At 36.3% G+C, this 23,879-nt stretch overlaps 1 protein-coding gene across 4 annotated transcripts in view; it reads left to right on the top strand.

Moving 5' to 3' along the window:
• Window positions 1–23,879, top strand: part of Lrp1b (LDL receptor related protein 1B) — a 1,927,307-nt gene that overhangs the window by 1,853,157 nt on the left and 50,271 nt on the right. For all 4 annotated transcript variants that reach the window (XM_037205578.1, XM_028868856.2, XM_037205579.1 and 1 more), the window contains 2 exons: window positions 791–955; window positions 9,847–10,008. In XM_037205578.1, coding sequence (XP_037061473.1) covers window positions 791–955; window positions 9,847–10,008 — 327 coding nt within the window. The remainder of the gene's footprint in view (window positions 1–790; window positions 956–9,846; window positions 10,009–23,879) is intronic.

The raw sequence follows: 23,879 nt of genomic DNA, 5'->3' as shown, positions 1-23,879 counted from the left end.
TCTCTCTTATGTGGATTCTAGATTACAACATATATATATACATATGCATGTAAACAAATGTGGGAGTAAAATCTAAAAATTGAGAAAGGAGACAAGAAAAAGGAACATCAAGTGATGATGAAGGTTGAGGGGTAGGATAAAGAATACATGAATAATAAAATAGATTAAAAAAACTAATGTTTTTCTAGTTTTCAAGGTACACAAGTGAATTCAACTTAATTTGTATTGAACTAGTAAGAACCACTTTTTGTTTTCCTGAAACCTTCCTCATGCATTATTCCTCTGAGACAGTGGCTGCAAAATATGACCTTTTATTTTTAACCCATTGAACTTAAGTTCACTAGAAATTCATCAAGACTAATAGCTAAGTACTGTGTCCCATTGACTCACTTAGGAATGGTGACTTTTTTTGAAATTAGTTCTGTAACTTGAACTCTTTCTCTCTTCTATTTAAAATTATATGAAAGTATTATATTACAATGATATTTAAAGTGTGAATTTTATCACCCTTCATAAAGCATAGTACTGAAAAATCAATATCTCCATTGTAAAATATATTTCGTATAGGGACTATTGGTTACTAATAACAAATATAAAGATGATAACAGCATTGTAAAGAAGAAAATGTAAGTTAAATATCTGCTTTTAACTGCTGTGTATTTTTTTCAACTTTCCAATTAGTTATACATTGAGAAAAAATAAATTCCAGTATTTTGTACATGTATTTTGTTGGGTTATTTGAGGCTTTTCTGAACAACATGCTTGTCTATGTATTTCTTCTTATGCCTAGATGATTCCTGCAAACTGACCTGTGAAAATGGGGGAAGGTGCATCTTAAATGAGAAGGGAGACCTGAGGTGCCACTGCTGGCCCAGTTACTCAGGAGGACGGTGTGAAGTCAACCACTGCAGCAACTACTGTCAGAATGGAGGGACCTGCATTCCGTCCTCTCTAGGTGAATATCTGACTCAGATAGTATGGGCAAGTCACTTGCATTTTCTTAATATGTGAAACATGTGAGTTAAATAAAACTTGATAATCTTGATGTAGCTGAAATCATCATGAATTAAATTTAAAACTAATTCAACAAAGTCAAATGCATTTATTTATTGCATCAAAGTTCGTATTGAGTAATAGTAATGGACAATACAAAACATATTGCTCAAACAAAGATCAGAATAGCTAGCATAACCAATGCTTCTTAATTTTTATTTTAAGGTCACACAATTAAACATACACACACACACACACACACACACACACACACCTTGAAAAATAATAGAATTCCATATAGAATTTAAATACATATTTCATTTGAGTTAATTTTGCCCTTCCCACTTTTTTACCCCTTATCTCTCTGTGTCTCTTGCTCCAGTTCAAACTGATATTTTTGCAGGGTGAGAAGTGTGTACCCAACTTGTTTTTTTTTTGCAGGTGGATATACAGTTTTAATGACATACTTTATTGAATAAACTATCTTTTTTGTGCATGAGTTGTTGGCACTGTAAAATTTAGTTTTTCATGGCTGCATTAATATATCATAGAATTTTGATTATTTTCCATTGATCTACACATGTGTTTCTGTGAAAGTACCATAATGCTTTTATTACTGTAACTTTTTAGCTTAACTTGAGGTCAGATAACATGTGTCATTGTGTATATATGCATATTGATATGTATTTGTGTATGGTGTACGCAAGTGTATCTGTGGGTGTCATCATCTCTATATGTAGGTGCTGGAGCTCAACCAAGTATACTCTTCTCTATCTTACTTCTTGAAACAGGGTCTCTCTACTAAATAAAGCTTACCATTTTGGCTAGACTAGCTGGAGAGTAAGGCCCCAGAGTCTGCCTGTTTCCATTTTCTCAATGCTGGTTTTATAGGCACACACTGACATGCCATGCATTTATATAATGCCTAGGGATCTAAATTAGAGTGCTCTTGGTCGCAAATGAAGCGCTCTATTAGGCTTTGCCATCACCTCCAAGGCTCTGGACTTTCTTTCTTGGGAGGATTTTAGTCACTAATTCAATCCCCTTGCTTCTTATAGGTCTGATTTGGTTGCTTATGTATTTTTATATATTTTGGATACATATATGTATAAAAATTTGCTCATTTCTTCTAATTCATCAAGTCTGTTATATCAATTTTTAAAGTATTCAATGCTAATCTTACAGATTTCATTGGAGTATATTGTGACAATTCCCCTTTTGTCACTGATTTTATTAATTTGGATCCTTTTTCTCTTACTGTTTAGTCTTGTTCACCTCTTCAAAAAACCAAATTTTCATTTGATTAATTCTATTTATTGATGTTTTAGTCTTTATTTCTTTAATTTCTGACATCAGTTTTATTATTTCTTTCTATCTGCTACATTTGGTATTACTATTCTTTTTACATATTCTTGCTTTTCTAGAGATTTAAGGTGCACCATTAGGTTATTTATTTCATTTCTCTTTAGCTTTTTTAAAATATAACTTCCAACTATCAACTATTTTTATAACTACCTAGCCCATGATCTCTTGTGCTCTTAAATTTGACTCTAGTAACATCTTAATTTATCATTCACATCTTCACTCAAAAGCATATTGTTCAGTCTCTAAGCATTTATATATTTTTAAGGTTAATATTGCAGTTAGTTTTCATTTGTATTTCATTGCAATATGATAACATTCTAGATCTTATTTCATTTGTGTTTTGTTGGTTTATTTACTCATAAATTAAAGCTTGTTTGCTTGCTGGCCTATAAAGCAATCATTTTTAGAGGATGTTTCATGTGTCAGCAAGAAGAACGTGTATTCTAATCGGTAGGATTGAATGCTGTGGATAATGTTAATCTTAGTTGATCTACGGCTTAGTTTACCTCTGAGATTCCTTCATTGGTTTTAGAAAAAAATGCAAACAAAGAGATCACTGGGTCATACATTTTAATTAGTGTGTGCCTTTTAATTGAAGAGTTAGGACCATTTGCATTGAATGTTATAATTGAGAAGTATTGTCTATTGTTTATGATTCTATTGTTTGGTATTCTATTTGGTTGGTTGGTAGTTGTTTTCTTCTTCCCAAAGTAATTTTAGATTTTTAATTGGTTTCCTATGTCGGACATGATTGGTTGCTTCCCTGTTCTCTGTTTCTTCCGTTGTTTACATGGACTTAATTTTAACCATCAATTCTCTGTGTAATATTGCCCTCTTTTGTGCATACTATTCAAGAATTTCTCAGCAATGCTGGATTGGTTGTCATACTTGTATTAGTCTGCAAATTGCCATATTTCTCTATTTTAATAGGTAATTTTTCTGGGTATAATAACTTGGTTGAAAATTTGATTTAGGAGCAAGGTATATATTATGGTGGACTTTTTTTTCTTTTGGATTGCTGGTGACAGACCATATTATTCTGATGTTTCTGATTCTGTATGTTAGATAGTATTTTTTCTTTATAGCTTTTAGTACCATTTCTTTGCTTTGTGTTGTTGACATCTAGACAATGATATGTCATGAAGAGGTTCTTCTCTGGTCTTCTTTGGGTATGATTTTGATATCTAAATTTTTCTCTAGGTTTGGGGAATTCTTGGCTATATTTTAACCAAAGAGCTTGCCAAATGTATAGATTTTATCTCAGCTCCTCCTTTTATACCATGAATTTTTACGTTTGATCTCTTAAGTATACTTCTGACTTCTTTGACTTCTGTGTCACATTCACTTTTTTTATATGTATAATACTGTTTTACATTTAGACTTTATGTCTGATATTTATTCTTCAGTTTGTTCATGCTTTTGATAACAAGAGAATCATTGTTAGTTACAAAGTTTTACTATTCTCCTAAATTAAGTCTCACATGAGGTTTGTAGATTGCAGTACTAGGATCATCTTTGTAGATATGCTGTATTCTGTCTTGAGTAGAGTGAGAGAGTTCTGCTATTTGTCATCACTTGCTTTGAAATTCTTGAGAGTGGAGTTCACAAAGAATACCAACCCAGAAATATATATTTTGAGATGTGCCTAGTTTCTTCCATTTTATGGGCTCCCCTGGCTGTTCCACTTCTAGTCATTGGCACAGATTCCCAGTCTTGCTCTTGATTCCTCTCATCGCTGCACATTCTTATCATTCAGACTTGTGTGCACTGCTGTGATTCCATTCCATGTTGTTTTCCACAAAACAGTTTTTGCAAAACTGCTACTCTTCAAGAATTTAAAATGCTTGTTTAACTCCAAAGGGTATGGATTTTTCACTATACAAATAATGTCCTTAAAAAGAAAAACCAATTACTATTTAAAGTTAGGTTCTTTTTAAATGAAAATAAAGTGCACCAGAACACTTCATTGCATCTGCTTTGCCATCTAAAATTATAACTTCTCTGTAGAAATTGTAAAATCTAGGACATTATGATTTTCAATATATGAATATACTTAATGTTAGGATATACTTGATATTGTTATTAATTTATACAATAGACTTGTTCACAAAACTTACTACTAGCATATAAGTGAACACAGGCCATATTTTTACCTATGAACATGATATTTAAATCAGGTTGGGGTTAGATTAAAGAATCTGATTATCTTTGCACAAATATTAATTTCAGAAACAAATCCCAGTAGGTAACTCATGGATTTATTCATTGTTGGTTCACGTACAGTTATGCCTTTTGTAAAATTCCTACGTAGACTAGGATTTCAATCAGACATAATTTTAATATGATAGTTGTAGCAATCTATAATACTTAAAGAGAGAAAATACCAGTACTTAACCTAAGAAACACATCTGAGAGGTATGTTTCAAGTTTTTTTTTTTTTTGGTGGTGTTGTTTTTTGTTTGTTTGTTTGTTTGTTTTTGAGACAGGGTTTCTCCATGTAGATTTGTGCCTTTCCTGGAAATCACTCTGTAGCCTAGGCTGACCTTGAGCTCACAGAGATCCTCCTGCCTCTGCCTCCCGAGTGCTGGTATTAAAGGTATGCACCACCACTGCCCAGCTGTTTCAAGTTTTTTATGTAGGAACGCATTTTCCTCATTCCTTAAGATTTCTAAAATACAATCACTATAATGAAATGTATGACCTATATTCATGTAGGGAAATGCCCCAAATTAAATATTTTTAAATTTATTACATCAAAAAGGATACACTAGTTCATTTCTATGATATGTTCATAGGATGATGAGTTTAAGATAAAACTTGCCTTAGAAAAAATCAATGGAAATTAGGATAAAGCACAGTATTAGTCAATTATTCTTTCATATCAAAACAGATAAGTCTATGAAACTCTTTACCTACTGTAGGTATCTCATAAAACATTTATGGAAGTAGCAGTTATATTTGCATTTAGTATTATTTTCAAGAATATTTGTTCTTTAAGGTAGAATTTTTATTGCTTGGTTATTTCCATATCTTCACATAGGTCTGTTATTTAGATTTATAGCATTATATGAAAGTAAGCCAGGATTTTGACAAAATTGATTTAGTGGAATAGAGCAAGAGAATTTGTAAATCTAGATAATTCCAAATACTCCTAATACTGAAATGTTCAGGTTTGCAGAGCTTAAAATTGGATAAAATGTAACACTACTGTTTAAAAAGTGCCAATATGAATGTGGATATTTAGCAGTGAGATACCATTTGAATTGTGTAATTTAAATGAAAAGAGCTCTGGAGAGGGGAATGCTAGAAGACAGATTCCATGAAAGTAGAAATGAGAAAATCAGGAAGAGTGGGGTTAGGATAAATAACATTAGGGTACTTGAAAAGTCATTAGAAACGTACAATCTTAGAAGCTTTAGTTTAATTGGACCTGCTCCACCCAGGAAATAAAGCTCTCCAGGAAGCCATATACTCTCAAAGAAAACTCACAGTCCCATCAAGTTGTCCATTGAGGGAGTCTTAGAGAACCTCAGTATGATGCTGGCTGTTGAAATTGCTTTTAGTTGCCTGTCAGATAGTACACCCTGGGATATGAAGGGTTATTTTTATCAAAAGGAAACCCTTTCTTCAAAGGAAACAAAGGTAGTATTTCTGAAAACAACTGAGTTAAAAATCCAAGTGTTGCAAGGCTTTTGCTAACGGGGGATAGTTTTGACACTTTTTTCTTATTTTAAAACATCCATGGCACACAAGAAAGCTCCAGAAACATTTTTTTGCTTCTCTGAGTAGCTTTGTTGAAGGGATTATCCAGCACATGTGTGGATTCTCTGCTTCTTTCAAATCTCTGTCATCTGCTTCTTTCATTATTTTAAATGTATTTATTTAATATTTATGGCTACATGTAATGTGATTGATGTAATTCACTCCCCTTCAACTTCTCTGCTACCACCTCCCATCACTTTTCTTTCACAATGTCTTGTTGTGTGCTCTCTGAGTCTTTGAGCTGCTGCCTCTATGTTCCTGGATGCAGGACGATCTACAAGAGTGTGGGTAGCCTCTCATAGCTTGCATCACTGAAGAAAACTATTCCCTCTTGAAGCAGGCATCAGATATCAATGGATTCTCAGATAGAGCAGGGCCTTAGGAGCTCTTCTCACATCCATGCTGGGAATTTGACTGGCTTAATCTTGTACATATGTATTTAAATCTTATACATGTATTGTTGTTGGTTTTGTTTTTTTCACTAGCTTGTTGGATTTACCAACAAGCTCCCAAATAAATCACACACCGCTTATGCTTAATTATAAATGCCAGTCTTAGCTTGGCTTGTTTCTTCCAGCTTTTCTTAACTTTAAATTATCCCACCTACCTTTTGCCTCTGGGCTTTTTCCTTTCCTTACTTCTGTTTATCTTATTTTTACTCTTACTCCATGGCTGGCTGGCTGGCTGGCTGGCTGGCCCCTGAAGTACTCCTCTCCTTCTCTTGTTCCTTCTTCTTCTCCCAGATTTCTTCTTCTATTTATTCTGCCTGCCAGCCCTACCTATCCTTTCTCCTGCCTCACTGTTGATCATTCAGCTCTTAATTAGACCATCAGGTGTTTTACACAGGCATAGTAACTCTGCCTCATAGAGTTAAACAAATGCAATATAAACAAAAGTAACACACCTTAAAATAATGTTCTATAACAATGTAGTTTCAGTTGTGAGTTCATATGTGCAACCACACTCTCCTATCTGACAAAGGTTATTTCATTAAAAACACACACTTTTAGTTAGTGCATCTTCTATAATCATTTGAGTCTTGGGAGTAGGTTTGTGATATCAATGTTCCATTACTTCTAATGCTAATAACTAATCTGTAGTCCCTTAGTCACTGCATGTAGATCAGTTATGAATCTTGCTGTTAATCAGCATCTACTGCAAAAAGAAGCTTCTCTGATTAGAGTTGAGAGACGGAGTAATCTATAGGAATAAAGATAAGAACTCAAGGAACAGCTTATTTGTCCATTTAACAAAATAATAGTACGTTGTTCTGTTTTCCATTAAAACTTATGACCTACACAACTATGTGGTTTTGGCCCAGTTATTGGTAACAAACCTGGGTTCTAACTTCTGTGGGGTAGCCTTTGAATCCAATCAGAAAGTCATCGATTGCTCCCATAGCATTCGTGCCACTATTGCCACTTTTTTGAGCAGTGGATAAACCTTGCCAGGTCAGTCACCATTGTTCTCAGGTTTCACTGCTGGGTAAATCTACTGAGAATCCTTGCCAGGCCTCATGATGTATGTAGTTCCTTCCTGCAGTTTGAAAGCTAGCCAATAGGAACTAAGCTTCATAGTCAGTACCAACTTGATTTGTCCTTTCAAAATGCTCAAATATATGTGGTCTACAGCTATAGGACCTTGCCATTAAGTTCTCAATGGAAAACAAAAGAAATGGCTATAGCCTGTAATGCCTGTGGAAATGATGTCTATGAGAGAAAAAAAAATCTGGAAATTGAATAAAATTTCCCCATCTTTAGTATTTCTGTAGGACTTCTTATGACTCCCTGATTGCTTTAGCTTTTGTCCTTTGTTCACTGTGCTCCTAGGCTCTGTCTCATTTGCATTGCTCTTGGCATGAGTTATTTCTCTCAAGTCATGCATGAACTCTTAGTAAGGGGATGAAATACTTCATTTTCTGACATGTTCTTGCTTTCTTTGGTCACATATAGCAAACTTATCAGTCTCTTTACTTAACAACTCTATTTGTTTCCCTTTTCTGTCTTTATTTTCATTCACTAATCTGCCAGATGGAGTATTTTCTTTCTATATCAACAGTAGAAAATGAAAAGTTTATTACCACTGTAAGAAAACCTCCTGCTATTATTCAGTAAATCATTTTTGGCAACAAAAATGATGAACTGACTCAGCTCTAATAATATATAACCCTCATCCTTTTTTTTTCCCTAGAGCATTGATAGTCATTCATCTACCACTAAACAGCATTTATACATAATTTATCTTTAAAGCAGTACTGTTCCCCATAAGTATGACTTTGTTTAGACTGAATTTCTACTGGTTTTAAAGATGTAGCATTCTTTCAAAGAAATATCACTTAAGACGCTGTATATGTTTATTCATTCTTTAAGAAATATTAGTAGATTTTATTTAAAAATGTGTTTTATTCCTTATAAATACTTCTTTAAATATAGGCTAATTACTTGAAAGCTTGTTTCTGGTAGCAACTTATTCTTACTCTCTCAGCAGCCACTGACCTCCAGTAGCTTCTCTCTAGGGGTGGATCATATGAACTTTAGTATTTATATTGGCGTCCACTGATCTTATCCTACCATTCTTGATCCAGCAGCATATGGTTCAGAAGTCATAGATGCATTTTCCTGAAATTCTACAATAAATAAAGAAATACAATTATTAAAAATATGGACCACCCTTTGATATAGAAGCCATAACAATATATAAACCAATTGCATCATTATCATATTTAAAGCCTTCATATGCCTTGTTTCATGTATTTTTCAGGGAATTTTATTTTGGCTTGAGATTACCAATGTTAAAACTCTAGTGGCACAGACATTCTTTTATGCTGTCAGATGAGTGGCTGTGGGACCTGCTTGAACCCTGTGTATGAATCCCATTGTTGCCATTTATGCTTGTGTGTTTATCTTTATGTGTTTACCATAGATGCTTTCCTTCTCACTGAGTCTGCCACAGCAGTTCATGCTTAGTGACAGGCCAGGGAGAGAGGTACTCCTTCTTTATATAACATGGAAAGCATAAAGGAATGTCTGATGCTGTGATAAATTACTTTCTAACAAAAGAATGAGGAAAAATATTCAAAGATGATCTAGGGAATGTTCTACTATGTGATATTCACATTAAACTGTTGAATCATACAACATTTAGTAGACTTCCAGTAATTTATTTAACATGTATAAATATCAAGTTTAGACAAATTATGTCCCTGTGGGTGCATATGTACTAAACATTAGTGTGTTTATTTGAGTTAAATAAAATACTTTGTTAACAGATGTAATCATTATACATGACATTTCTCTTTTAACCTCATTAAAATGTCTCCCCAAAGCATGTGTCTACTGATACTTCTTGTACAGTCAGCAATGGTGATACATAACCAGCAAATTATGATTATCTGAATTTTATAACAAAAATAAAGTCTCTGGCTCCATACATGAGTGAGAAAAAAATAATTGAAAAAAGTAGACACACATGGAAAAAAAAGAACAATGTACAAGTATACGGTTATCCATAAAAGATCCATGTTCTGACCCAACTGAATATCAGATATGTTCAGTATTTATTTCCTTAGCTATACAGGCTGACTGAGATTGAAAAGCTCTTGGTATAATAAAGTCACAGAACAAATTGTAGACAGACCTTTTCCAGAAACCTGGTGCCCTAATGTTTTATCTACCAACAGTTCAATTTCAGGATGACAGCATGATTTTATTTGCTTTGTTCCAATAGGAAGACCCACCTGTATCTGTGCCCTGGGCTTTACTGGGCCCAACTGTGGCAAGACAGTGTGTGAAGATTCTTGTCACAATGGTGGAAGCTGTGTTGTGACTGCTGGAAACCAGCCTTACTGCCACTGCCATTCCGACTACACTGGAGACAGATGCCAGTACTGTAAGTGGAAGTGTCCTCCCTCAGCCTGCCAGCAGCATGCTTTGATGTTTGCATTGAGTACTACAGTGGTTCACACCTGGCCTGGCTCCTCCCTTCATTTTAGCCACACCCCTTTTTTCCAGGTTCTTCTCTTGTTGCTTAAACTCTAATAATTTTTACATTTTCTCTATCCTTTTCTATTACAATCAATCCAAGTGAGTCTATTAAATGGGTAACAGAATTTATTAAGAGATAAACTGAGGAAATATATTTGTGAATACAAAAAGCAGTAGACAAAAGAAGTTGTCCTCTGATCTGACCAGGAGTGAATCCACCTCAAAGGCAGGAGCATGGAGAAGGGACATGTGACCTTTCTCCAACTCCTTATAAGAGGTCACGTACAATGGCAGGAAGCACCGCCTCATTTGAGCCATATAGCCCAAGGTCATGGGTGGAGCAAATACTACTACATTTCCTCTTTTTGTCTAAATAAGGAAATTCTAATCTTAATGCAAACTATATACAATAAGAATGATTATCAAATATTGTCCAGGAAAAACAAGGAGTAATAGCATAAACAAAAATGGAACTACATCCAACAAGAATAACATCAAACAAGAAAGACATGCTAAATGTCCAGAACATGGATAAATGGTAAATTACCTAGATTATTCAAGTAGCTGTCCTGTCTTGAAGTTCTAACTCTAGTATTAATATGTTTTAGCTAAGATATGAGAAGATTGTAACTGTAACTATCTAGTCTTCACCTCCATCAAAGACCGAGAAGGAACATAATAATACCTGAGAAAACGGAAAATACAAGCAAGCAATTCCTGAAATTCTTGCAAGAATAGACAGAGACAGCTGGCAGCCTGGACAGTCACCTAAAGTTTCTCAGTGTCATTGTGACATCCAATTTGTCTACAGGCCTAGAATATCTGACAGACCATTTTCACAAGCAGGAATTTTGAAAGACCATCTTACCCTGTCTTAGCAGAGTTCAGTAGTCACTTTTCCAGTAGCTCACCCAGAAAGGATATCATTCGTACTGCCAGCAATTGAGGCAAAGGCAGTTCTTTGCCCAGTGGGCCATTTTGTGCCAAGAAGAAGACAAACTTTCAAACAGAAATTTCTTAAAGGCCCAGCATTCTCTTGGGACCAGATCAATGCTGCCAGGAACAATTGTGTCTCACATCAACAGAATTCTAAGTTATTTAAATGCTATGTTCTCTAGGTCTATGAAGTGTTTGAAGATGACCTAACCATTTGACATATTTCTGTAAATCTGGAGAACCTAGCATAAATATAGAAATGACAAGCATGGGTGACTATAGTTCTATATGTCTTATCTACCTAAATAATCTAAGGACTAAGTCTTCACATTAACAAGATAAACAGTCTGTAAAATAGATGTACCATATAAGGATAGTGACTTCAAAATTGTGACAATACACAAAATAGCTTAAAGAGATGTAGGAGTGTACAGTGCAATATACAATATGACAGTAATCTTAAATATGTATCACTATACAAAATAACCTAAACAGAGTAGAACATATGTATAGTTTGACAAATATAATATTACATTTGTATCAATATATAAAATATTTCAAACAGGAATATGAATATGTGTACAAAACAACAAATACAGTTTTGTATTTATACCAATATACAAATTATCTTAAATAAGAATATAAAAATAGTGTACAATTGTATCAATATACAAGAATCCATATCAGTGCAAATTATCTAAGGCTGATATTTACTGAGTTAGTGTACTAGTAAATACAATAATGTACATTAATATCCTGTACCTATGAATTCCCCTTTTTCTTCTTTCAAAGAGAATACTGAGTCCAAATTTTATTTTTCTACCCCCAACCCTACAACCATCCATCCATAACCCTGAGAAAAATGAAACATTTGGGAGAGGGGCATTATTTTCTTAGAAGTACTTCCTGCTGTTTAGGGTCAATGGTACCTCTTTGGGGTCCTGTAAGAAAGCTTAAATAGTTAGGTCTCAATAGGGCTAGCCATAGAGTCCACAGCCACTCAGTAATGGGTAAGATTGTCTGAGATTCTGACTAGAAGTGTAGTATGATGTACCATCTCATCTTAGAACTGTCCTGAAGAGTTTTCAGTCCAAAGCTGATTATTGAATAATGTTCTTAGGTACCATGCCATCTTTCTGGACTGAGTAATCATTGTTGTGGGGCCCCATCTTCCCTTTGGAGACTTCATATTGCTATTGGGAAGACTTATTTTCACTGTGAAAAACTTGAACATTATTAATATCAAAATGGAAAGTTTGGATATAAGATGACATGACATGTAAGGAAAGATTTTGAGAAATCAAGAATAAGCATGGGGAGAAATAAAATCTTGATAACAATAGTCCTTAGTTTTCTTCTGTCTCATACCAGTTGGCTGTTCTGATATGACACAGAATATCTTTTTTTTTAATAACATACTTGGGTTTAGAGAAGAAGAGAGCCACATTCCCACTCCAAAGCCAGCTTGATTTATAACTGAATCAGGACCACAACTATTCTAGAGTTAATAAGATATTGATGTTATGCAGTGAGATAATACCCTGGAGAGTATAATGGTACCAATAAGTTTTTTCCTTCTGCTGTAGACTTCTGGGTGTCCAAGACCTTATGATTTCTATTATCCTATAAAGACAGAAAAGAGAACCCTGCCCAACTCTTGTTTTTTAATTTTTTTTTTTTTTTACAATTTGTAGAGCTGTCACATTGGTGGATAAGCTTTTACTTTTCCTCATCAAGGGATTTCTCCTGTTTGAAGTGAATTTTTATTAATTTTGTTGGTATCCATAGCTTCTTCTCCTGCAGAAACAAAAGCAAAACCCCTTCCAAATGTATGATGTATCCTGGTTTCCATTCTGAGGTCAACACATTTTTGAAATAAACCAGTTGATTTAGCTAAAAAGGTTTTTTTTTTTTTTGTTTTATTTTGTCCAGTGTCTCTCTGCAGCTGTTGTTCCTTTCTCATTGAGAAAATTCAATGTTACTAAGGAATTATGCAATCTATTGCTAGGAGTCATTGCTACCTGTTGCTGTTTATTTAGCATATCCTTTAAAGTTTGATTGGATCTTTCTATGACTACTTGGCCTGTGAGATTGTGCGGTATACCTATAACATGCTTTATACTGTAATAAGCAAAAAACTGTCTCATTTTATTTGAGACATATGATGGGGCATTGTCAGTCATAATTTGTACAGGTATTTCCATGATGACCATAACTTCAAATAGGTGTGTAATCACAGAATCAGCCTTTTCAGAACTCATAGGTATTGCCCATTGAAATCCTGAATAGGTGTCAAGGGTATAGTGTACATTTATTTATCTTCCAAATTCTGTGAAATGAAACACATCCATCTGCCCAATTTCATTCCTCTGTATGCCTTTTGGATTGCTTCATGCAGGTAATGGAGTTTCATAATAGAAGGAACACGAAGGATTTTTCTTACAATTTCCTAGGCTTGTTGCCATGTGATGTTCCCTATTTCTGATGATTCACTGTAATTGTATGAATAGTGAAGTTAATTCTGTGTTATCAGAAGTAAATTCAGCAGTTTCAATATGTCAAACAACTCTCTGTGTATTTAGAGTCAGTGACTACATTGAGACATTCTGTGAAGTCTATTAGTACCATAAGAATGGCATACAGTTCTGCTTTTTGTACAGAGTTGTATGGAATTTGAACCATTTTACTTAACTTTCCTGATTTGTATCCTGCTTTCTCTGATTCATTTGCATTAGTATAGAATGTGAGGACTCTAAAAATTGGCTTTTGCTGTACAATATGAGGAAGGACCCACTCAGTTCTCTTTATGAATTCTAGTCTCATGCTTTTGGGATATCAGTTGTTAATCTCTCCCAAAACTTTACTGCAGACTGCCAGTATTCATTATCTTACTACAATGAAGAAATTTCCTCATTTGTTAAAGGTACTAGAATTTCTGCTCAGTCCATTCCTGTCAAGTGGAGAAGTCTTAATTTTACTTTTAGAATCAAATCAGAGATCTTTTCCACATAAGTCTTTAACTTCTTGCTTGGTTTATGTAGTAGAAATATCCATTCCAATATAATATCTTCCCTCTTCATAAAATTCCTGTGGGGGAGTGTCTGGAGGGGAATATGACCAGATTGCACTTAAGTTCTGGAATCACACAATCCACATGCACTTCTTGTATTTTCTTTTCTACTACAGCCAATTCCTTCTCAGCTTTGACTGGTATTTCTCTTAGACTATTTAAGATCTTGTCCTTTTTTAGGGTATTAGCCAAATTTATTACTCTATCTTTAGGTATTCCAATGATAGCCCCTAAGTTGGAAATGTTTTCTAACAATTTTTGAAAATCATTAACAGTCTGCAATCAATCTCTCCTGAGTTGTACCTTTTGGGATCTAATTTTTTTTTGTAGCTCTATCTTATATCCTAAGTAATTAATAGAATCTCTTCTGTATTCTTGCAGGAGCAATTTGTAGTACCCAGCAAGGGAAAACTTTCTTTGCTTCTTCAACATGCTCTCTGAGGTACCTAACTTTGAATCAGCTAATAAGATATCATCCATATAATGATAGATTATGGATTGTGGAAATTTCACATGTATTATTTCCAATTTTTTGCACAAAATATTGGCACAAGATAAGGCTATTTAACATTCCCCATGGGAGGACCTTCCCTTGATATCTCTTGACTGGCTGAGAATTATTATCCTTAGGTACTGTGGGGACAAATTTTTCTCTATCCTTTTCTTGTAAAGGTATGGTAAAAAAAAATAGTCTTTTAAGTCAATAACTATAATAGGCCACTCTTTGGATAGCAGAGAGGGCAAAGGCATTCAATTCTGTAGAGAGCTCATAGGCTGAATTACTTTATTAACAGATCTCAGATCTATCAGCATTCTCTAATTACCAGACTTATTTCTAATAACAAATTCAGGAGAATTCCAAGGGCTGGTAGATTCTTTAATGTGTTGAGCATTTAACTACTCTTGGACCAGCTGTTCTAAAGTTTGTAGCTTCTCTTTTGTCAAAGGCCATTGTCCAACCCAGACAGCTTTATTAATTATCCATTTTAAAGGTAGGCCTGTTGGTACTTCTGAGAGTTCAACAGCAGTTGTGCTCTGTTTATGTACAGCCTGAATGGTTGGTAGTTGTTTTTTTATAGTATGTTATAACATTATTCCTAGCAAGATACATTGGTCTGAATTCCCTTTCTGAGACTGTAGGAATTTTAATCTGGGTATTCCCTGCTGTAACAAATCTTGGCCCCAATGATTCACCACTACATTTGCCACATATGGCCTCAGCCTTCCTCTCTGTCCTTCTGGCCCTATGCATTCAACTCATCTTGAATTTTATTTTACCTGAGATAGGGTTCCAATCCCTAGAAATTGGACATCTACTTCTTGAAGAGGTCCATTCAGATGCCATGATTTTGGTGTAATTATAGTCTTATCTGTACCTATGTCTACCAGGTCCTCTAGAACAATGCCACTAATTTGAAGTCTAAGCTTTGTCCTAGTTTATTTATGGAAGTCTGCCAAAATATTCATTTTATTGTATACTTAGAAATTTCTGATTCATCTATCAGAGGTGTTCTATCATCCAGTGCAGTACCATTCTTTATATTAGACACTGGGTTATTTAATTGTCCTAGAGAGGAATTTCCTCCACAGTGGCTGGAAATGTTTGGACCACATTTTATTTGGGGGCCTGCAAGAGGTCTCCTGTGGTGTTTCCTACTAGTAAATTGTTGCCTTGTATATCTATTATTGATTTGCACCTATTGGTCCAATGTCAGCCTTTGCTGTATCTTTTACATAATCCAGAAGGTTGGTGTCTCCCATTTGGGTTATTTCTAGAAGAAGTATTGCTTCTAGGAGCACCCCATTACAGTATCTACTTATATGACCTGGTGTACCACAGTTAAAACATTTAGTACCCGAGGCCTCCTTCCACTTCTGGAAATTGTTTTTCCTCTCCAAGCCTCATCAACATAGTTAAAAAACTCAACACTGTTAATATATTGAACCCATTCTTCCAAAGGTGCTTACCTGACCTTCAATGGTGTAAGCATTCTTTTGCATTCTGCATTAGCATTGTTAAACTCCAAGGACTCAGTTAATACTTGTCTTAGTTCTTTGTCTGACACTGCTTTTTTTATATATGTATATAGCTTTGGTTAGCCTTTGTAAAAAAATCAGTAAAAGATTCTTGTGGGCACTGGAAAATTTTTATGTATAGTTCAGTGGGTTTTCCTGGTTCTGGAATTTTCCCCCAAGCATTTAAAGCTGCTGTATGGCATAGGGATATTGTATTCTCATCAAAAGTAGCTTGCACATTTCTATCAGCAAAGCATCCATCCCTCACCAAGAATTTGATCTTGGGAGATCTCAAAACCTCTAATTTTACCCTATTGTTCTAGGACCCTTGGTTCCTCTCTCAACCAGCTTTTCCATTGTAACTGCTGGATTAACTGATTGCATAGAACATTAACATAGAATAGCTGAGATTAACTAATTGCAGTCATCTTGTATGATTTGTGGAAGACCACATATTTAACATCTGTTTTACATATGTTAAATGTATGCCGTATGTGACCACCTCTTCCTTGGTGGTTTTTTAATCTCTCATAGGAATAGGTTGCAACATATATTTCACAAAGGGCTCAAGATGTCTATCATTTGCTGGCTTCTCACAGATGATGACAGGATAAGCCATTTTATGAGAGCCATCTGGAGATGTTATGACTTGTATGACCTTTTCCTTCTGCCTATTAGGTCCTTTGTCATCTTTACTGGGAGTTTCTTCCAGAGCTTGTAACTGAGCACCTAAGGTCACTTGCAGTGAGTGAACCTCCTCTGTTGTAAGGGATCCCAGAGATTTCATGGAATCATGCAACTTTTACGTTCTTCTAAAACACATGATTCCATAGCCCTTATTTTATCAGTTAATGATAACCTTTCTTCCTTATAAAGTATCTGAATAGCAGCAACATTACTCTAGAGAGCTATTACTGTTTTATCCATTAAATAGTCGTATTTATTCTCAATAGAATCAAAATTCATCGTACATTTATTATTAATGGATTGAAGTTCTTGTAGTAAGTTAGTAGATTCCAAACAAAGAAACCTTTTCTTTAAGTCTTTATTACTACCTTGTAAATGCTGGGTAGCAGATTTCAGAGAAAGAATCTGTTTATTTAAGTCTTCATTGCTACCTTGTAAAGCCTGTATCAATTCCAATAATGACTAATCTTTGTTATTATTATTAAACCAATTTTTCAATGCTATGTGAATTATTATGCTAAATGCTAAAATGGTGAATATCATATATACCCCAGGAAGGTCATATATGTCTTGTAAAAATTAATTCATTATACAAGCAAGAAAAAATTTAAATTCTTATGATATAAGAATATGTTTTGAGAAATATTCAAAATTTGTAAAGAAAATTTTATTAGTTTATTTATTAATCATTTTTAAGATATAAAATTATGAAGTACTTTTACCTTGGATCAAATCATTGATCACTGGTGTTTCAGTTCTTGCAATGTTTTTTGGGGGGTGGGGTATAGTATCATTGCTTGGCCAGTGGGCATCGCAGGTGTAACACCAAAACAGGTCTGGTGCAAGCTGACTCAGGTCCCTGAATGGCTCCTGTCAATTAAGCACTTACCCAGGCAAACTCTGAGCATTAGGTAGGGTTGCTGGGATTACAACAGATGGTATACAACAATGAAGCAATACACCAATGAGCTAAAAGCACTCAGGTACAGTCACACACCTGGCAGGAGTTGCCTGTCTGGTTGGCGCTATAGGGTTAGTGATGGCAGGAGCCAGTGGGGTCATGGCACCAGGACTGCATACTCAGATGGATTGGTGGAAGCCACCAGGCAGGCAGGAAGTCACATGTGCTCTCAAGGGCAGTAGCCCAGAGTGTTCTGGAATTGGCAGCTGCTACACTGAACTATTTTAAAAGTAAACGAACAGTCTGTTGGTAATCTCTAACCAGGTGGAGGTGTGACCTGATCTGGCAACTCCAAGTACAGAACTAGCAGGGCACTTAGTGCGGGCACCTTTCTCTGGTGCTCTATCCAATGAAGAACACACATGCTTGTGTCAGTGGTTACAAGAACTGCTGCTTTGTGGGTCGCCTAGCCAAAGAGTGACTGGCTCATATGCCTCGTGACTCATCAACAGCTGCCTGCTTGTGTTAGGGTTTCATGCAAGTAGCCCCAGTGGGGACAAGGGCCTCAGATCCACATGGTTGGGACTGAGTGACTCAGGGGTGCTAGTGAGGCTGACCTACAGCCAGCACACAAGCCTCAGCCAACCTGCTGCCACGGCTGCAGAGGCTGTGGGCAGGCGTTACAAGGACTGTGGGGTCTTTTTGTCACATGAGCATCCCACATTCAAGTGCCACTTATTAAGATCAATCTACATGGGTTTATTAAATGGGTGACAGAATTTATTAAGATATAAATTGAGGAAATGCACTCATGAATACAGAACTGAGTAGACAGCAGAAGTCATCCTCTGATCTGTCTGGGAGCAAATCCACCTCACAGGCAGGAGCAGGGAGAAGGGGCATGTGACCCTTCTCCACCTCCTTATAAGAGATCATGTACAACAGCAGGAAGCACCACCTCCTTTGGCTCCTATAGTCCAAAAACATGGGCGGAGCAAATACTACTACACTTTTCTAAAAGATTTTATCTATTTTCTTTCCCAGCTTAAGTTCAAAGGCCTATTCTTTTAATCACTCCCATATGTGCATATTTCACTCTCTTATTTCTTTCTTCTCCTGACAACCTGTAGGGAGCATCATCCTTTCCCATTCCCCAACTGTCTTAGGTAGCACAAAGGATTATAGTTAGAGAAAATCCAGAGGTAGTTATGCTTGTCTCATCATCAGCTGCATAGACAGAACCAGAATTCCTTTCTCCAGCTTCCTCGACATTTATCTCTAGCAAGGTCTCTCTGAAAAAAACAAATCCAAAACTTCCCATGCCGGTATTGGTATCTGTCAGTCATGGTTTCATTTCCCTGTCTCACCTTCTCTTTTATCTGGGAGCAGCATTCTTTCAAAATATCTTTGTTGTCATAGTCTTCTGTAGCTATCTCTCCTTTGACTTTACTTCTGTTAAGTTTCTGTCTTTACTGTACTGTATAAACAGCTCTTATGAGACTCCAGTTGATTGATTTTGCTGTGTCCAATGGTCAAGTCTCAATTCCTGTTTTATAATAACTTTCATCAATGTGTTGATACCTTTTCCTAAAGACATATTCTTCACTCATCTTAATAGGCACTACTCTTGTCTTTTCTCATCTGTATTTTGTGTTGCTTCTTTGCTTATGAAGCCTAGACAAATTAACCAAGTTGCTTCTTTGCTTACTGAGGGTAAAATGTTTAATTCCAGTGTAAATACTGTTGTGATTGAAAGCACCATTCTCATCTCCATTTCTTCTCCCTCCAAATAGTAATGATTCCTATACGTCTTCTCACAGTTTACAATAAACCCAATGACTTTTTAAAATAAGGTTTTCAAAGCATTGTTTTCCATTCTAACTATACAGTATTTAAATATTTTAAAATGTTTCTTATTTACAAATAAATTTGGAAACCAGTGTCTGGATGACTTTAGTTATCTATAGGGTTTTTGTAGCACCTACATGATGGCTCTAAATCTATAACTCCAGATAAATTGTTACTCTAAGTTTCAGATCTTATTTTCAATTTTCTGTGACAGCTGATCTTATCTCTCAGTTAACCTGACATTTCTCACCTTGAATTCTCACATTATCTTTCTTTATCTTTAACAAGGAACATCCATCACTCAGTCCAAAATCATGAAGTCTTTGTTGACTCCTCAGTCTTTCATATCTTTCACCTTTAAAGGACACCCAGAACGTGAGCCATGCTCATTGACTCTACCCTCACTCAAGCATCCAAACTGCTGGGACCTGTTTGTCTGTCTTATTACAAAACTATATCCTTGCTTCCTTTCTTTACCAATGTGTACATTATCAAATGACAGACACATTTGTCTGTTTTATGTAAAATAAAATTTCTTTCTATTTTAATCACATTCATTGACACACACACATATATAAATATATTTTCAGTTGTTTTTCTCATGTTCATTTCATTGATTCTCTTTGTTCTCCAAAGTACTAGGTACCATTTTTTTTAATCATAATTTCAAGAAGACAGCAGCAATGTAGCACTAAGAAATTTTTGTGGCACCCAGGTGTAAATCTAAGTTAGAGTCAAGATCTGAACCAGGCAATCAACCTTCAGGACTCAATCCTTAAATTTACTTAATGTTTATCAAAGCATACCTCATATCGCTGGTCAGTGAAGGAAGCACAAATAACAGTACAGAGCCAAGCTGCCTGCACTAGTTTACTTGATGTAGCATTAATTATGGTGCCATATCTGTGGCAGTAAAGAAATGGTTAATTTTTGCTCTCCATTTCCTTTCTAAAAGTTCATTTATTCTCATGTGAGGACAAGCTCTTCTCGACATATAAAGATGTCAGTACATTATGCCTACTGTCCTTTTTTCCTGTAGTGGGTAGCCATTCCAGCTTAGATCTGGAAGCTCCAACCCCCATTGAGACTCTGGCAACTGTCACGCCTACTAGGCGGGGCGAGGGGAGGTGCTGGAAACCTGAGAGCTGGATGGGCAAGCGCTTGCTCTGGGCGCTCTCTCTGCGCCTGGACCCTGGATAGTGGAGATTGATTGTGCAGAGCTCCAGAGAACACCGCTGGATTGCGATACGCCTTCCCCAGACCCCCGCGACCTATCCATTCCTTCATTTGTAAGTCATCCACTAAATAAATCTTCCTTTTAACTACGTGGAGTGGCCTTTATAATTTTCCCCAATATCTGGCGCCCACATGGGTCAAATTCCAAAGGTCTGGGCGGCTCCTGCCCTCAACCTGCTCCCCGGCTGGCGGGTACCTAAACCCGCCTGCAAAGTTTCATATAACCAGTCCATTCCCGAAAAGGGGAGCAGCTAGTCCAGTCTCAGCTCCCTAGCTTAGCCCCGAGACGATATTGGGGAAAATTATAAAGGCCACTCCATGTAGTTAAAAGGAAGATTTATTTAGTGGATGACTTACAAATGAAGGAATGGATAGGTCGCGGGGGTCTGGGGAAGGCGTATCGCAATCCAGCGGTGTTCTCTGGAGCTCTGCACAATCAATCTCCACTATCCAGGGTCCAGGCGCAGAGAGAGCGCCCAGAGCGAGCGCTTGCCCATCCAGCTCTCAGGTTTCCAGCACCTCCCCTCGCCCCGCCTCGTAGGCGTGACAGTTGCCAGAGTCTCAATGGGGGTTGGAGCTTCCAGATCCAAGCTGGAATGGCTACCCACTACATTTTCCCTAAATTTTATATGTCCCAGGACAGCAGTCACATGCAAATACAATCCAGTAACACTTGTGTGATCTCATCCATATCTTCACTACCTCACCCCTCTCCCATCAGCACAGCAGAGGATGCTGGCATTAAGTGCTTTCTACTAATGCAGTAATTCCTTTTTTTTCTCTTGTGCTCAACCATTCTTAAAATCTGTAATGACTTCTAGGAAATGAAGGGTAATTCCAGCTACTGTCCCACAAGGTGTTGAGTTTATCACTCTCCTTTATTTTGGTAAAGCCACAGCCATGAATATCCTCCATATGAAGCCACCTTCTCTGGCACTGAGACTATATCCAGTGCTTGCTAGTTCCCTTTGCAAATCACTCACTTCCTCTTTAGTTTGAACTGACATCTACCTCTACCTCTTTCTTTCTTTTTTTTCCTTTTATTTTATTTTACAATACCATTCAGTTCAACATATCAGCCACAGATTCCCTTGTTCTCCCCCCTCCTGCCCCCTCCCCTTCCCCCAGCCCACCCCCAATTCCCACCTCCTCCAGGGCAAAGCCTCCCCGAGGACTGAGATCGACCTTGTAGACTCAGTCCAGGCAGGTCCAGTCCCCTCCTCCCAGACTGAGCCAAGCGTCCCTGCATAAGCCCCAGGTTTCAAACAGCCAGGTCATGCAATGAGCACAGGACCCAGTCCCACTGCCTAGTTGCCTCCCAAACTGATCAATGTAATACACCATATAAACAAACTAAAAAAAAAAAAAAAAAAAAAAAAAAAAAAAAAAAAAAAAAAAAAAAAAACCAAAAAAAAAACACATGATCATCTCACTAGATGCAGAAAAGGCATTTGACAAAATCCAACACCCCTTCATGATAAAAGTCTTGGAGCGATCAGGAATACAAGGAACATACCTAAACATAATAAAGGCAATTTACAGCAAGCCAACAGCCAACATCAAATGAAATGAAGAGAAACTCAAAGCAATTCCACTAAAATCAGGAACGAGGCAAGGCTGTCCGCTTTCCCCATACTTATTCAATATAGTACTTGAAGTTCTAGCCAGAGCAATAAGACAACATAAGGAGATTAAGGGGATACAAATTGGAAAGGAAGAAGTCAAGCTTTCCCTATTTGCAGATGACATGATAGTATACTTGAGTGACTCCAAAGATTCCACCAAGGAACTGATAAAGCTTATAAACACCTTCAGCAACATAGCAGTATACAAGATCAACTCAAAAAAAATCAGTAGCCCTCCTATATACAATGGACAAAGCAGCTGAGAAGGAAATCAGAGATACATCACCTTTTACAATAGCCACAAATGACATAAAATACCTTCGGGTGACACTACCCAAGCAAGTGAAGCACCTATATGACAAGAACTTTAAGTCCCTGAAAAAAGAAATTGAAGAAGATGTCAGAAAATGGAAAGATCTCCCATGCTCATGGATAGGCAGGACCAACATAGTAAAAATGGCAATTTTACCAAAAGCAATCTACAGATCCAATGCAATCCCCATCAAAATACCAACACAATTCTTCACAGACCTGGAAAGAACAATACTCAACTTCATATGGAAAATCAAAATACCTCTACCTCTTTCAAGAGTCTTTTTACGTCTCCTGGCTTTGTTCACTCTTCTGTTTCGTTTATTGTATATTCCTCAGATTTGAAGTTTCTTTGACATTATGCTGAACAACAACTGATGAACAAAAAATAAATAGTAATTTCATAGATGACATATCTAGATGAAAGTGGCCTGAAAAAGTTAATTAAAAGATAATCAATATATTATATGAAAAATGTTTGTTCTATATGTGGATAATCCATGGTTATTATGTATGTGTGTATATTGTTCTTATTTTTTTGTTTTAAAGTGTCTTGTATATTCTAAGCTGGCACCAGACTTGTATATCTAATCAAGAATGACCTTGAAGTTGTTATAGGATGTTAATCCTCTATGCTATCTTCAGACTGCTCAAACTACAGGCATGTCCCAAAACACTCCATTTCAATTCAATTTTTTTAAGAAAAATCTCTTGATGTGTTAGCTTCCACCAATTGATAGATTATACTCTATCAGTTTTTTAATTTTTAAATCAAATAATCAGAATTCTTGATTCTCTTTGAACTGCCTTAAAATGCTATATAGCCATCATTACAGAAATTTGCATTCTTCCAAAGACCAAATTCAGTTAGCTTGCATCTTAATTGACAACTTAATAGAATCACAGTGTGTGGCTGCCCGCTGCTTTACCAGGCAGTGTTATGATTTTATCCTTACTATTAGCAGTCAGAGTGCTTCCCGCCTTTTACTGCAAAGCACTTATTTAAATTAACCAATTAATCCTTAGACAGAGGTTAAATAAGTTGCCCAAGGTCCTGAAGCAGGCAGAATTAGACCCCAGGAGTTGTTGATCAAGATGTCAGCAAACATCCAGGAGAACATTGATGCTATTCTTGGGCTTTGCCA

The sequence above is a fragment of the Peromyscus leucopus genome, chromosome 4 (genome assembly GCF_004664715.2).
Source record: "Peromyscus leucopus breed LL Stock chromosome 4, UCI_PerLeu_2.1, whole genome shotgun sequence".
Classification (NCBI taxonomy): Eukaryota; Metazoa; Chordata; class Mammalia; order Rodentia; family Cricetidae; genus Peromyscus; species Peromyscus leucopus.
Note: the sequence above shows the minus strand (reverse complement) of the source record. Positions and strands in the feature narration are given on the sequence as shown.